At 51.5% G+C, this 11,505-nt stretch overlaps 5 protein-coding genes across 5 annotated transcripts; 3 read left to right on the plus strand and 2 right to left on the minus strand.

The window, feature by feature from the left end:
• Positions 1-27: 27 nt before the first annotated feature.
• M438DRAFT_277732 (DUF602-domain-containing protein) lies at positions 28-900 on the plus strand (the record flags this gene model as incomplete). Its single annotated transcript, XM_029900946.1, has 1 exon — positions 28-900. The coding sequence occupies one exon, from the start codon at positions 28-30 to the stop codon at positions 898-900; it is 873 nt and encodes a 290-aa protein (XP_029758602.1).
• A 514-nt stretch (positions 901-1,414) lies between these two features.
• On the minus strand, positions 1,415-3,382 carry M438DRAFT_347200 (betaine aldehyde dehydrogenase). The gene has a single exon (XM_029905845.1). The coding sequence runs from the start codon at positions 2,946-2,948 to the stop codon at positions 1,452-1,454; it is 1,497 nt and encodes a 498-aa protein (XP_029758603.1). The 5' UTR covers positions 2,949-3,382; the 3' UTR covers positions 1,415-1,451.
• A 201-nt stretch (positions 3,383-3,583) lies between these two features.
• On the plus strand, positions 3,584-5,657 carry M438DRAFT_347201 (alcohol oxidase). The gene is made up of 2 exons (XM_029905846.1): positions 3,584-4,944; positions 4,994-5,657. Exons 1-2 carry the CDS (start codon positions 3,860-3,862, stop codon positions 5,529-5,531), a joined length of 1,623 nt encoding a protein of 540 aa, XP_029758604.1. The 5' UTR covers positions 3,584-3,859; the 3' UTR covers positions 5,532-5,657.
• Positions 5,658-5,850: 193 nt separating this feature from the next.
• M438DRAFT_322391 (uncharacterized protein) lies at positions 5,851-8,677 on the minus strand. The gene is made up of 4 exons (XM_029902959.1): positions 8,417-8,677; positions 7,075-8,317; positions 6,171-7,025; positions 5,851-6,109 (listed from the first exon to the last, which is right to left on the minus strand). The coding sequence occupies exons 1-4, from the start codon at positions 8,496-8,498 to the stop codon at positions 5,974-5,976; spliced, it is 2,316 nt and encodes a 771-aa protein (XP_029758605.1). The 5' UTR covers positions 8,499-8,677; the 3' UTR covers positions 5,851-5,973.
• Positions 8,678-9,214: 537 nt separating this feature from the next.
• On the plus strand, positions 9,215-11,429 carry M438DRAFT_300429 (UPF0016-domain-containing protein). The gene is made up of 3 exons (XM_029902068.1): positions 9,215-10,146; positions 10,200-11,193; positions 11,249-11,429. Exons 1-3 carry the CDS (start codon positions 9,508-9,510, stop codon positions 11,317-11,319), a joined length of 1,704 nt encoding a protein of 567 aa, XP_029758606.1. The 5' UTR covers positions 9,215-9,507; the 3' UTR covers positions 11,320-11,429.
• Positions 11,430-11,505: the final 76 nt, after the last annotated feature.

Consider the following 11,505-nt stretch of genomic DNA (forward strand, 5'->3'; position numbering starts at 1 on the left):
TTCACACTCAGGCTATCGGCAGACGAGATGGGTAACGACGGTGGAAGTATTCCCACGCGACGCGAATTGGTCAAGGAAGCCGCGCGCAACCCGACCACGACCGAAATCAAGCAGTCACAGCACGAACAACAGGAATATGGCTGGACAACCGACCCCATCACGCGCAAACCTCTCTCTCCGCCCATCGTCTCTGACTCGAATGGAAAATTGTACAACAAAGAGTCTATTATCGAATACTTGCTGCCTTCGGACGATGCGACCACCACCAAGGCCGACGCTGAGGCCGTCCTCCAAGGCGCTGTCAAGAGTTTGAAAGACGTTGTCGAGATCAAGTTCGAAGTCGACACCAACGCCGCAAAGGACGTCAAGAACCCTTGGAAGTGCCCCGTCACCGGCGACCGTCTCGGTCCTGGAGAAAAGGCCGTCTACCTCGTGCCCTGCGGCCACGCCTTCTCCGCCACTGCTATCAAGGAAGTCTCTGGAGAGCGCTGCGTCACTTGCGACCAAGAATATGCCGCCAACGATATCATCCCGATCCTGCCTACTGCCTCAACAGATATCGCTCGCCTAGCTCTGCGCGTCAAGACGTTGAAAGAGAAGGGCCTTGCACACTCTCTCAAGAAAGCTGCAAAGGAATCAAAGAAGCGCAAGAAGCGTGAAGAAGCAGATGAAGCTCCTCCTCTGATCTCCGTCGACAAGAAAGAGGCCAACAACATCAACAACTCCTCCACCGCCGCCTTGACAGCAAAGGTCCTTCAAGAGCAAGAAATAAAGAAAAGGAAGATGCACAACGATAACCTGAAGACCCTGTTCTCCTCAAGAGATCAGAGCAAGCCGATAGGCAAGAGTGCCGACTTCATGACAAGAGGTTATGATATCCCGGCCGGCGCAAAGAGGTGAAAGCTTCCCTTGTGTCAAGGCAAGGATAAGCCCTAATCTATACCAAAAAACGCCACAATCTGGGTTGCATTGCGTCGTCTGCTGTACAATACTTTGTAAGTCGGCAGCTTCGGCCGAATTACGCCATCTCCTGCGCTTACCCCATGGGTTGCGGGTTATGCCATGTCACAGGTATCAGACAGATAAGCATCCACGAGCTCGAATATGCCGTAATGGGGAAAATGCATCCTGATGAGCCTTCGGTTATTCGAGACTCTTTATCACTCTATCGAAAAGTGCGACCTTCAGCCGGCTGGGACTTTATCACAAGGACCCTTACATAGCACTTTAGACAGTCAGCTTGCTGCATATTCAAGTGGCGTGTCAGATCATATATCACTATATCACGAATCATGGCATCAATATCTTACACTGCCGCTTTCGGCCCCACGTATCTTCACCATTCAAATTTCCACTCAGCGTGTATCAGTTGCATATATGAATCGTTTTCAGATTTGGATATTTACAACTAGAACCGCATGAATAAAACACAACATGTGCAGGGAATGCATCTAGAGCTTAGCAAACACAGTACCAACGATGCCTCCCATCTCGACAAGCGTACTCTTATTCTTGACCCACGCCTCCAATCCCTTGCGTCCATTCTCCACTCCTACACCACTCAATTTCCAACCTCCCACGGGCATCTCAGCAGGTGACTCTCCCCAAGTGTTCACCCAAGTGATGCCCGCCTGCAATTGCGCGACAATCTTATGAGCGGCGTTGATATCCTGCGAAAAGACACCAGCAGCCAAACCCATAGGGGTGTCGTTTGCGCGCTTGACCACCTCGTCAACGGTATCGTAGGGCAAAATGGACATTACGGGACCGAAGATTTCTTCCTTTACGATGCGCATGTCATCAGTGCAGTTTGTGAAGATTGTGGGCTTGACCCAGAAACCATCTGCCTGGGCCTCTGTGGTGGAAGAAGGCTTGTCGAAGCCGCCGTAGATGAGTTTGGCCTTGTCGGTGTTTACGCCGTAGCGGATGTAATCGAGGACTTTTTGGTAGTGGGTCTTGCTCACCAAAGGCCCGAAGTTCGTGTTCAAGTCCATGACATCTCCTGCGCGAACGTATTCCATTTTCTCGAGAAGGCGTTTTTCAAAGGCGGGGACCATGGCTTTGGGGACGAAGACGCGGGTGCCGTTTGTGCAGACTTGACCGGTGGAGAAGAAGTTTGCCATCATTGCTCCGTCGACTGCGTTTTCGACTGGGCAGTCGGGGAGGATGATCAAAGGGGACTTGCCGCCGAGTTCCATGGTCACGTATTTCATGTTTCCGGCTGCTGAGCCGGCGACCTTCATGCCGGTGCTGACTTGGCCTGTAAAGCTGACTTTGGCAATCTTGGGGTGGGCAGTAAGGTAGGCACCCACGTCTCCAGCTCCCTGAACGACATTGAAAACGCCTGCTGGAACACCGGCCTCGGTGTAGATTTCAGCAAGAATTTGGGCGTGCAGAGGAGTGAATTCTGATGGCTTGTAGACCATGCAGTTTCCTGCTGCGAGACAAGGTGCTGATTTCCAGAGGGCGATTTGGATAGGGTAGTTCCAGGCTCCAATGCCTGCGCAGACACCCAGAGCGTTCTTGGTAGTATAGACCCAGGCATCAGGGCGGAGCTGGGTGGTCTCGCCGTTCAGACCGCCAGAGGCGACCATGTTGGCATAGTATTCCAGCACATCGGCGCCGGTGACAACATCAACAGTGCTGGTCTCTGAGAAAGGCTTTCCAGTATCGTGAGTTTCGACTTTGGCAATTTCATCATTGCGTTCTCTCAGGAGAGCAACGGCCTTCAAGAGAATACGAGATCTCTCAATTGCAGGAGTGGTAGACCATGCCTGGAAAGCAGATTGTGCAGAGGCAATAGCCCTATCAATGTCGGCATGGGAAGCGGCCTGGACTTCTCCCACAGGCTTTGCCGTAGCCGGGTCTACCGTCTGAAAAGTGGAATGCGAAGTAGCGTTCTGACGCTTGCCATCGTAGTAAAGCTGGCGGAGGGGATAAGTGGTCATGTTGATTTGTGAAGAATAAGTCCTCTTTATCTCCAATGATGGTCGTAAACAGCGGACAGGAAGAGTCCTGGTCTTGAGGTGAGGCGACAGGATTATTGGCAATACGGTTGTGAGAGACCCTGCTGATAAGGCGAACAAGTAAAACCGAGCTTGGAAAAGTTTATAGTCGAGCAAATGTGTGGGAGGATTCACGTGTGAGCTTCCAGAACGAGGATGACGGCAGAGGGAGGAACTTGTGGAGGGTTTGAGGTTTTCGGTTTTCGGGAAAGGCGGGCGTCGCAGCGTTTACAAGCCACGTCGAAAAATGCTACACTGCGAAACGTAACTCTTGCCAGCAACCACCTTTACACATGAGTAAGTAGCCGATAGGCCAAGAAGATTCATCGCGTAGGACAGATGATTTGATAGGAAGCTCGAGCTTTTTCTGGTATCGAGTTCCTTACGTGTAGCAACTGATATGGTCTAGCAATCGACGCTAAAGCCACCTTTTGTCCACTACGGTCGTTAGGGCTGCCCTGCCAAAGCCCTCTTTCTGTGAGGTGCTTGGTCTGGGCGCGCGTCTTTTGGAGAATTTTTGTATGGGCCAGCGAAAGAGGCCCTGGCACCGCCAGGTGAAACTTCACTCAACGACATGAGTCGAGGATCACTCTAGGATGCCGTTAAGATTGAGGCGTTCAAGTGACGGCTAAGAGATCCCGCAATCGCGTGAGTGGTGGGTCGTTAGACTTTCGAGTACAGATCGGAGTTACATTTGTCGAATCGTCGAGGGTCGCAGAGCGAGCTCCTTCTGAAGCTTTGCTTTATATACGGTTCACCCGCTGACAGCCGCTGACTTTTCGCTCTTTCTTTCTCTACACATCTTCTTTTCCTCGTCTTGTCCGACATTCATTAGAGGACATAGTTAGCCCATCATGACTACTGTACACCTTCCTTCAAACCCAGAATTTGACTTTGTCATTGTCGGCGGCGGAACTGCAGGATGTGTTATTGCCAGCCGTCTCTCCGACTACCTTCCTGACAAGAAGGTCCTCTTGATTGAGGCCGGTCCTTCGGATTTCATGGACAACAGAGTCCTTCTGCTCAAGGACTGGTTGAACCTCCTTGGTGGTGAGCTCGACTACGACTACGGCACCACCGAGCAGCCCATGGGCAACTCCCACATCCGCCACTCTCGTGCAAAGGTTCTGGGTGGATGCTCTTCCCACAACACCCTCATCTCTTTCCGCCCCTTCAAGTACGACTGCGAGCGTTGGGAGGCCCAGGGCTGCAAGGGATGGAGCTTCAAGACCTTCACCCGTCTTTTGGACAACATCAGAAACTCGGTCCAGCCCGTCCACGAGAGACACCGCAACCAGCTCTGCCTGGACTGGATTGACTCTTGCTCCACTGCCATGGACATCCCCGTCATCCACGACTTCAACAAGGAGATCAAGACCAAGGGTCAACTCACACAAGGTGTCGGTTTCTTCTCCGTCTCATACAACCCCGACAACGGTCACAGAAGCAGTGCTTCCGTTGCTTACATTCACCCCATCCTCCGTGGTGACGAGAAGAGACCCAACTTGACCGTTCTGACCAACGCCTGGGTCAGCAAGATCAACGTCAAGGGTGACAAGGTCACCGGTGTCGACGTTACTCTCCAAGATGGCTCCAAGTACACCCTCAACCCCAAGGGCGAGACCATTCTCTGCGCTGGTGCCGTCGACACTCCCCGTCTCATGCTCTTGTCCGGTCTTGGACCCAAGCAGCAGCTCGACGAGCTCAAGATTCCCGTCGTCAAGGACATCCCCGGTGTCGGCGAGAACTTGCTCGACCACCCCGAGACCATCATCATGTGGGAGTTGAACAAGCCCGTTCCTGCCAACCAGACCACCATGGACTCTGACGCCGGTATCTTCCTCCGTCGCGAGAAGACCGACAAGCACAACGGAGATGGCGATGCCGCAGACATCATGATGCACTGCTACCAAATCCCCTTCTGCCTGAACACATCTCGGTAAGTTTTGAAGCCTCCTTGACTTTTCAAGCAACTAACAGTTTTCTAGTCTCGGCTACGACACCCCCATCGATGCATTCTGCATGACCCCCAACATCCCCCGCCCACGCTCCCGCGGCCGCCTTTTCCTCACCTCGGCCGACCCCACTGTCAAGCCCGCCCTCGACTTCCGCTACTTCACCGACCCCGAAGGCTACGACGCCGACACCATCGTCGCTGGCTTCAAGGCCGCCCGCAAGATCGCCCAACAAGCCCCCTTCAAAGACTGGATCAAGCGCGAAGTCGCCCCCGGCCCCAAGTGCACCACCGATGAAGAGTTGTCCGAATACGGCAGAAGAGCCGCACACACTGTCTACCACCCTGCCGGTACCACCAAGATGGGTGATGTGAGCAAGGATGAATTCGCCGTTGTGGATCATCAGCTCAAGGTCAAGGGACTCAAGGGTGTCAGAATTGCTGACGCTGGTGTTTTCCCTGAGATGCCTACTATCAACCCCATGTTGACCGTTCTCGCCATCGGTGAGCGCGCAGCTGAGATGATCGCCGAGGCTCACGGCTGGAAGGGTATGGAGAGACAGAAGCTGTAAGCTCAGCTTTACCTCTTCAGGCAGGAGGAAGAAATGTGAAGAAAGAAAATACTATAAGCATGTTGTTGTAAATATACCACAGGGAAATATCCAAGGCGCAGGGAAGGTGTTTTGATCTTAGTTACTCGAAGATTGTAGAAATGATATGAAAAGACCTACATACACTCACTACCTGACCATTGCATGCGTATACTTTGTGGCTTGCGAGCTTGACTTGAAAGCAGAGTGAACAGACTCTCCTCTGCATGGCTACCAGAAACGTGTTGTGTCATAAGGTTATCTTCAGTCATGAAGGCAGAATCACCTGTCACTGATTGGATCGGCTTGACATATAGCGTTGTTGAGATTAACGAATTGAATAGTGATAATAGAATGTGCAAAATCAGAAACACCAAAGCTCCTCATCTCATCACGCCTCTGCATACAGATTACTACTACTCTGCTATGGCGATATGGCAGGAAGATCACTACGCGCACGCTGAGGTTCCTGCTCATAGAGCACAAATCTATTCACCCTCTCAATTTCCTTCTTGCCCAATGGGACGAGATGCAGATTTGCAGGAAGAGGTTGTTCCGTGCTGTGATCCCATCAGTCATGTTCACATGTGTTGGATTTCTCTTGGTTTTGGTGACACTTACATCAGGAATTTGACCTTCATCTCTCTGGCTTTGAGGCGGAGGTCCTCAGGAGTACGATCTCCGAGTACGTTGTTTCCCTCCTCATCGATCTTCTTGAGGATGGCGTAGGAAATACCGTAGTCTCGAATGTACCTGAGTAAAGCTCCGACCTCTGCGTCCTCCCATGGTTTGCGTGCTCTTTGTGCCCTTGGTTGAGCTCTTCTAACCGCCAATCTGGTATTCAAAGATGCTATCTGTACGGCATCCGCTTCGTCATCACCAGTTGAGCGGAAAGGTTCGATGGTCGGACCTGGGTTTCTTCGCTTGTTTGGAGTCTCCACCTCGGAGCTCCTGCGTCTGCGTGTTGATTGTGTGGGCTCTTCTTGTGTAGAATTTACAACGGCTGCAGCCGAAGGCCTTGGTCGAGGTCTGGCAACAGGGGCATCGTCCTGGGTCTGGAAAAAGTTCTCGTCATCACTCAGCCTCTCGGTTTCCTCTTCGTTCTGCAAAGCGGGATCAAGAAGGTTCTGGTTGCTTGATGGCTGTCGTGAGGTGCCAGGCAGTCGGAACCTAGTCTGTGTGGCAGGTTGGGAGTCCGTGATGTCGTCGACTATCCGTACCCCATCAGGTTGAGGGTCAATAAATCTTCTCTTCTGTCTTGCTTGCTCGTCAAGTGCGTTTGCCCTTGCCAGCTTTCCCGCTGGATCCAGTCTTGGGGCAGCTGTTGACTCAACATTGTCAATGACCTCGGCATTGGCATCAAGTTGTGTAGTCGTTCGAGTCCGCTCTGGATGTGCGGCGCTCGAAATGTGTGCACTGGTGGATGGTTTAGGGCGACCTCCAAGCAGTGTAGACAATTTAGCGCGTCGCTTTGTGCTAGCAGTTCATCAGTCTCTGTATTTACTTCAACGTGGATGACATTCACCTCGCTACCGATGCTGGTGTGGCACGACTACTTGTAAGTTGAGTATTTCTCTCGACGCTTGGAAGTGCTTGCTCATCTGACACATCTTCATTGTCGTATGCATGTGGGTTGTCAAGACGATTTCTAATCTCTTGCTCCAAAGCAGTAACGATCTCGTCAATGCCGCCCAGTTGTTTGATGCTGTTGTCAATCTCTGAGAGGCGCAAGTTGGCCCAACGTAAGAGATGTTTCTGGAATTGCTCCCAAGGAAACATTTTTCTTAACTTGGCCAAACCGGATTCTAAGCTTGCGGATGAATCAACGAAGGGATCTTTGATATCGCTGAAGAGTGCTGTTGTGATCTCGCCAGCGCGTCTGATAATCATTCCGGCGTACTCTTCAGTCCCAAGAGTATGTGGGTCGAGGAGCTCCCACCCTTTGGCGTAGCGATTATGGGATAGAGCATGATTGAGCATTTGATGCTCACTCGCATCGTCGCCATAGTCATCGTCGTTGTCGTCAAAATCAAGCATAGCGTTGCGGATCATGAATGCGGCATCAGACTGGGTCATGTTGGCCTGAAGATTACCGACAAGCACCTGAGTTCTGAGCTCAAGAGCGAATTCGAAAGTATCCGGGATGAGATTGCTGTGACCAGGCATGGTTCTGCCTCCAGGAGTAACGAACTTAAGTGCGAAGGGCGAGGAAAAGATTTGCTCTGCACCCATCAGAGCGTCGATAGTGTCATGGTCAGCAGACCCAGTCATGACAGTGTGTACGAGGATGGCTAGATTCGCTTTGTAGATCACATCGTCCGGTCTCCAGGGCTTGGATGCTTTTGGTAATGGCTGGGTGTGTTTCTTTCTCAGCAAGCTTCGGAGAATAGTTTCGGGCTTCAAATACTCCCCACTACTTGTGAAGACTGATTGGAGAACTTGAAGGTCAGCCCAGCAATTCTTTACCTTTTGTCTTTCTCTTGAGTCGGGATTTTGGAACTGACGAATGAGCGATTTCAGTTCGTCTGCTCGTCCGGAAGGGTTTCTGAATTGGGCAAGGAGTTTTCTGGCTTGGGAGTTGAGGTCCTCGAGGTTTGATTCCATATTTTCGGGGTCGAGGAGCTGAAGTTCAGTCTGCGAAAAAGTGTCGTAACGCGGTCCAGTGGATTGAGATAGTCCGCCAGTTGATTGTTGGTCCACATCGACATCATCATCGCCGTCAACGTTATCCTCAACCTCACTATCGTCTTCAGGCAGAGGCCGGAGCTCTAAAACCTCATATCAGTCGACAGCTCACATGGGTCAAGAATGTCAGGGTTTCCAATATCCAGTGAATGCCGCGTTCTGAGTGCACAAGCTTGACTTACGTTGCTGAGGTTTACGGGCATTGGGAGCACGACGTGACGCTTGCGGGTCAGGTTCGCGACTTTGACTTCTCGTTCGCGCCATCTCAAAAGCTCAGAAAATAGCGATTTAGTGGGTTGTGGTAGATGTGTTCTGGTGCAAGAAAGACGGCTACAGGCAACAACGACGCGTCGCGTTTTGGGTTTTCTCCAGCTCGCGCAACACGTGACCTACGGTATTTCACTCCAACTCTACCCATGAATTCGAGTCAAATTCGCATGCTAAGTTGAGGTATAAACTGAGGTTTGAGAGTACACTCAATATCATTATATCAACAAATAGTAGTGATGCACCTCCGCAAAAACAAGGGAGGTGGGCGTTAGGGTTAGGGTTAGGGTTAGGGCCAAGATCAAGGTCAAGATTCCGTCCAACGCGTTGTTCAAACAAAGTGCATGCCACCACCAACGCAATGTGGCTTTGCTTGAGATGGCTGTGTTTGCTAGCAGCTCTAAACCGCCAGCTTTGCCGCGAGACTTGTTTATCAAGGACTCAAGCGATGTTAGTCTTTGTGAGCTTGTCGGTCCAAGATGTTTCGTTGTTATATTGTTGGGATACGAAGTCGACCAAGCACTGGAAAGCATAAATATTGAAGGCGCTCAGTAGCTGTCACCTTTGCATCAAGCAATCGGGGTTTCTTAGATAGACAATCATACAAGGCCCGCAATTGAACGAAACAAGTTTGTGACGCGTATGTCTGATGAGCTGTCACAAGTTCCCAAGAGAGACTTACGAAGCTTGGCAATACTAGTTGGTAGAAAGGAGGCGTGGACCGCTCCAGATATATCCGTCCTGAAGCATTGAGTTGTTCATCCCTGAAAAAACAGTCGTGCGCCTCGAGTCTCCCTTTTCTTCTGTGTCCTTTCTGTTCTTTTACTTTACCGTCTTCTATATTATCTATCTTCTACATTTTCCACATTGGACTTCATCAACGTTGCAGCCTCGAGTACTGCAAGAACGGGAGTAAACTTAGGCTAAAGCTGTTTTCGTCAGCAGCCCACCGATATCTACGGCGCATACAAACACGATCCGGACTTTCTGACGGACATTCGCCAATATGAGAATACGATCGCCCCCTTCGACTGTCTTGCTCCTGCTTCTACCCGCCCTCGTTTCTTCGGCAGCTCTTGAGCCCAAAGCGCAAGATGGTGTGCTCGTAGCCAAAGCACCTGTCGCCGGCGCAGTCAAGGACTATACCGCTATCACCACCTCGAGCTCACGTGCACCCACTCAAAAACCTGTTGTTGGTACCAAGGATGCGCCCGTTGACGGTCTGGACGGAAAGCCCCATGCTGGACCTTTTGTCGACATCACCCCCGAGGACAAGAAGAAGCCTGTAGCGGTCGCTGAGGATCTTGTGAAGCCTCTACCCACATCTCTATCGAAGTTGAAGGGAGCCGACGCCAAACAATTCGATGCTATTCCGGAGAAGAACGACGGAGTCATGGATGACGTGAACCGCCTGGCCCCGAAGGAAGGCACTACTGGCACTGAGGGAGGCGTTACTGAGAGAAACAAGAAAGATAAGGCAGTGCAAGGTCAAACCGGGGAGAAGGCTGAGAAGAAGCCCGAAACACCCAAGGAAGCCCCTCCGCTTCCTCACAGCGAGCAGGAGCGCATGGACAAGGATTCACCAGAGAAAGTCAAGGATGCGATCAACCCTGTTGGAAAGCCCAAGGGAGCTCAAGGACTTGAGGTATGATATGGTCCTAATCGTGCTTTGCGTGCACGACTGACGAGACTTGACAGAAACCCGCCGACCTGCCCGATAAGCCTCACGAGATCCCAGCCCCTGCGCCCAAAAAAGCCGCAGATTTGGACACAAAAGAGAAGGACGCTTTGGCACACGCAGCAGCTTTGGAAGCCGCTGGATCCTCAGGATCATTAAGTCACACCGTGGGCTCCACCCTCAAAGAAACACTCCCTTACACCGAAGGCAAGCAGGTGACACCTGGTCTTGCAGATGGATCTGAGGGCATTATTCAGCCTTTCCACTCGTTCGTTCTCGCATTCACCATGATCATTTTCTCAGAAATTGGCGACAAGACTTTCTTGGTCGCTGCACTCATGGCCATGCGTCATCCTCAGCTTGTCGTCTTCTCTGGCGCATTCTCCGCTCTCATCGCCATGACAGTGCTCTCTGCAGTCCTCGGTCACGCCGTACCAACTCTTCTTCCCAAGCACCTGACCGCATGGCTCGCAGCAGGTTTGTTCCTCATCTTCGGCGGTAAGCTGCTGCGTGAAGGTCTTGAGATGGACAAGGACGCTGGTGTTGGCGAAGAAATGCAAGAGGTTGAAGCCGAACTCGAAGAGAAGGAGCACCTTGCACGCAAGGAGGGCCGTAGACGCTCATCAGTCTCGCCATACGTGCTCGAGGCTGGTCGTGGCAGAAGATCTGGCTCGCGCAGTGCTCACAAGCTGCCTGCACGAGCACAGTCGCCTTCATCCGACTCTTCCAGGTCACCCTCTCCTTCTGGCCGTGGAGCAAAGGCATCTGTCAGCAACGCACTTGGCGGACTCAATAATCTTCTCGGTCTCCTTCTTTCTCCTGCATGGGTGCAAACATTTGTGATGACTTTCCTCGGTGAATGGGGTGACAGATCTCAGATTGCTACCATTGCCATGGCTGCTGGACAAGATTACTGGTGGGTGACAGGTGGTGCCATTGCAGGCCACTGTATTTGCACTGGTATCGCGGTCATTGGTGGACGTGCTCTGGCCGGCAAAGTCAGCTTGAGAGTTGGTAAGTACAACCCTTCTGCTACGAGGTATATTGATTCAAAGCTAACACAGGACAGTCACTCTTGGCGGAGCAATCGCTTTCCTTGTTTTCGGTGTCATTTACTTCTTCGAGGCTTTGTACGACTAGATGACATGTATACCAGTCGACAGCAGTTCGCAAGGGGGCAGTGTTGGAATCATTTTCTGGTCTGCATAGCATAAAAAGGATACGGACAGACAGAGGTCTCGTGTAAGGGGAAAAGTGATACACAATAGTACTTAATGAACATCATCTCTTATCGGAACATAATACTCAGGAGCAAAGCATCGTACT

Source organism: Aureobasidium pullulans, assembly GCF_000721785.1.
Source record: "Aureobasidium pullulans EXF-150 unplaced genomic scaffold scaffold_14, whole genome shotgun sequence".
Lineage (NCBI taxonomy): Eukaryota > Fungi > Ascomycota > Dothideomycetes > Dothideales > Saccotheciaceae > Aureobasidium > Aureobasidium pullulans.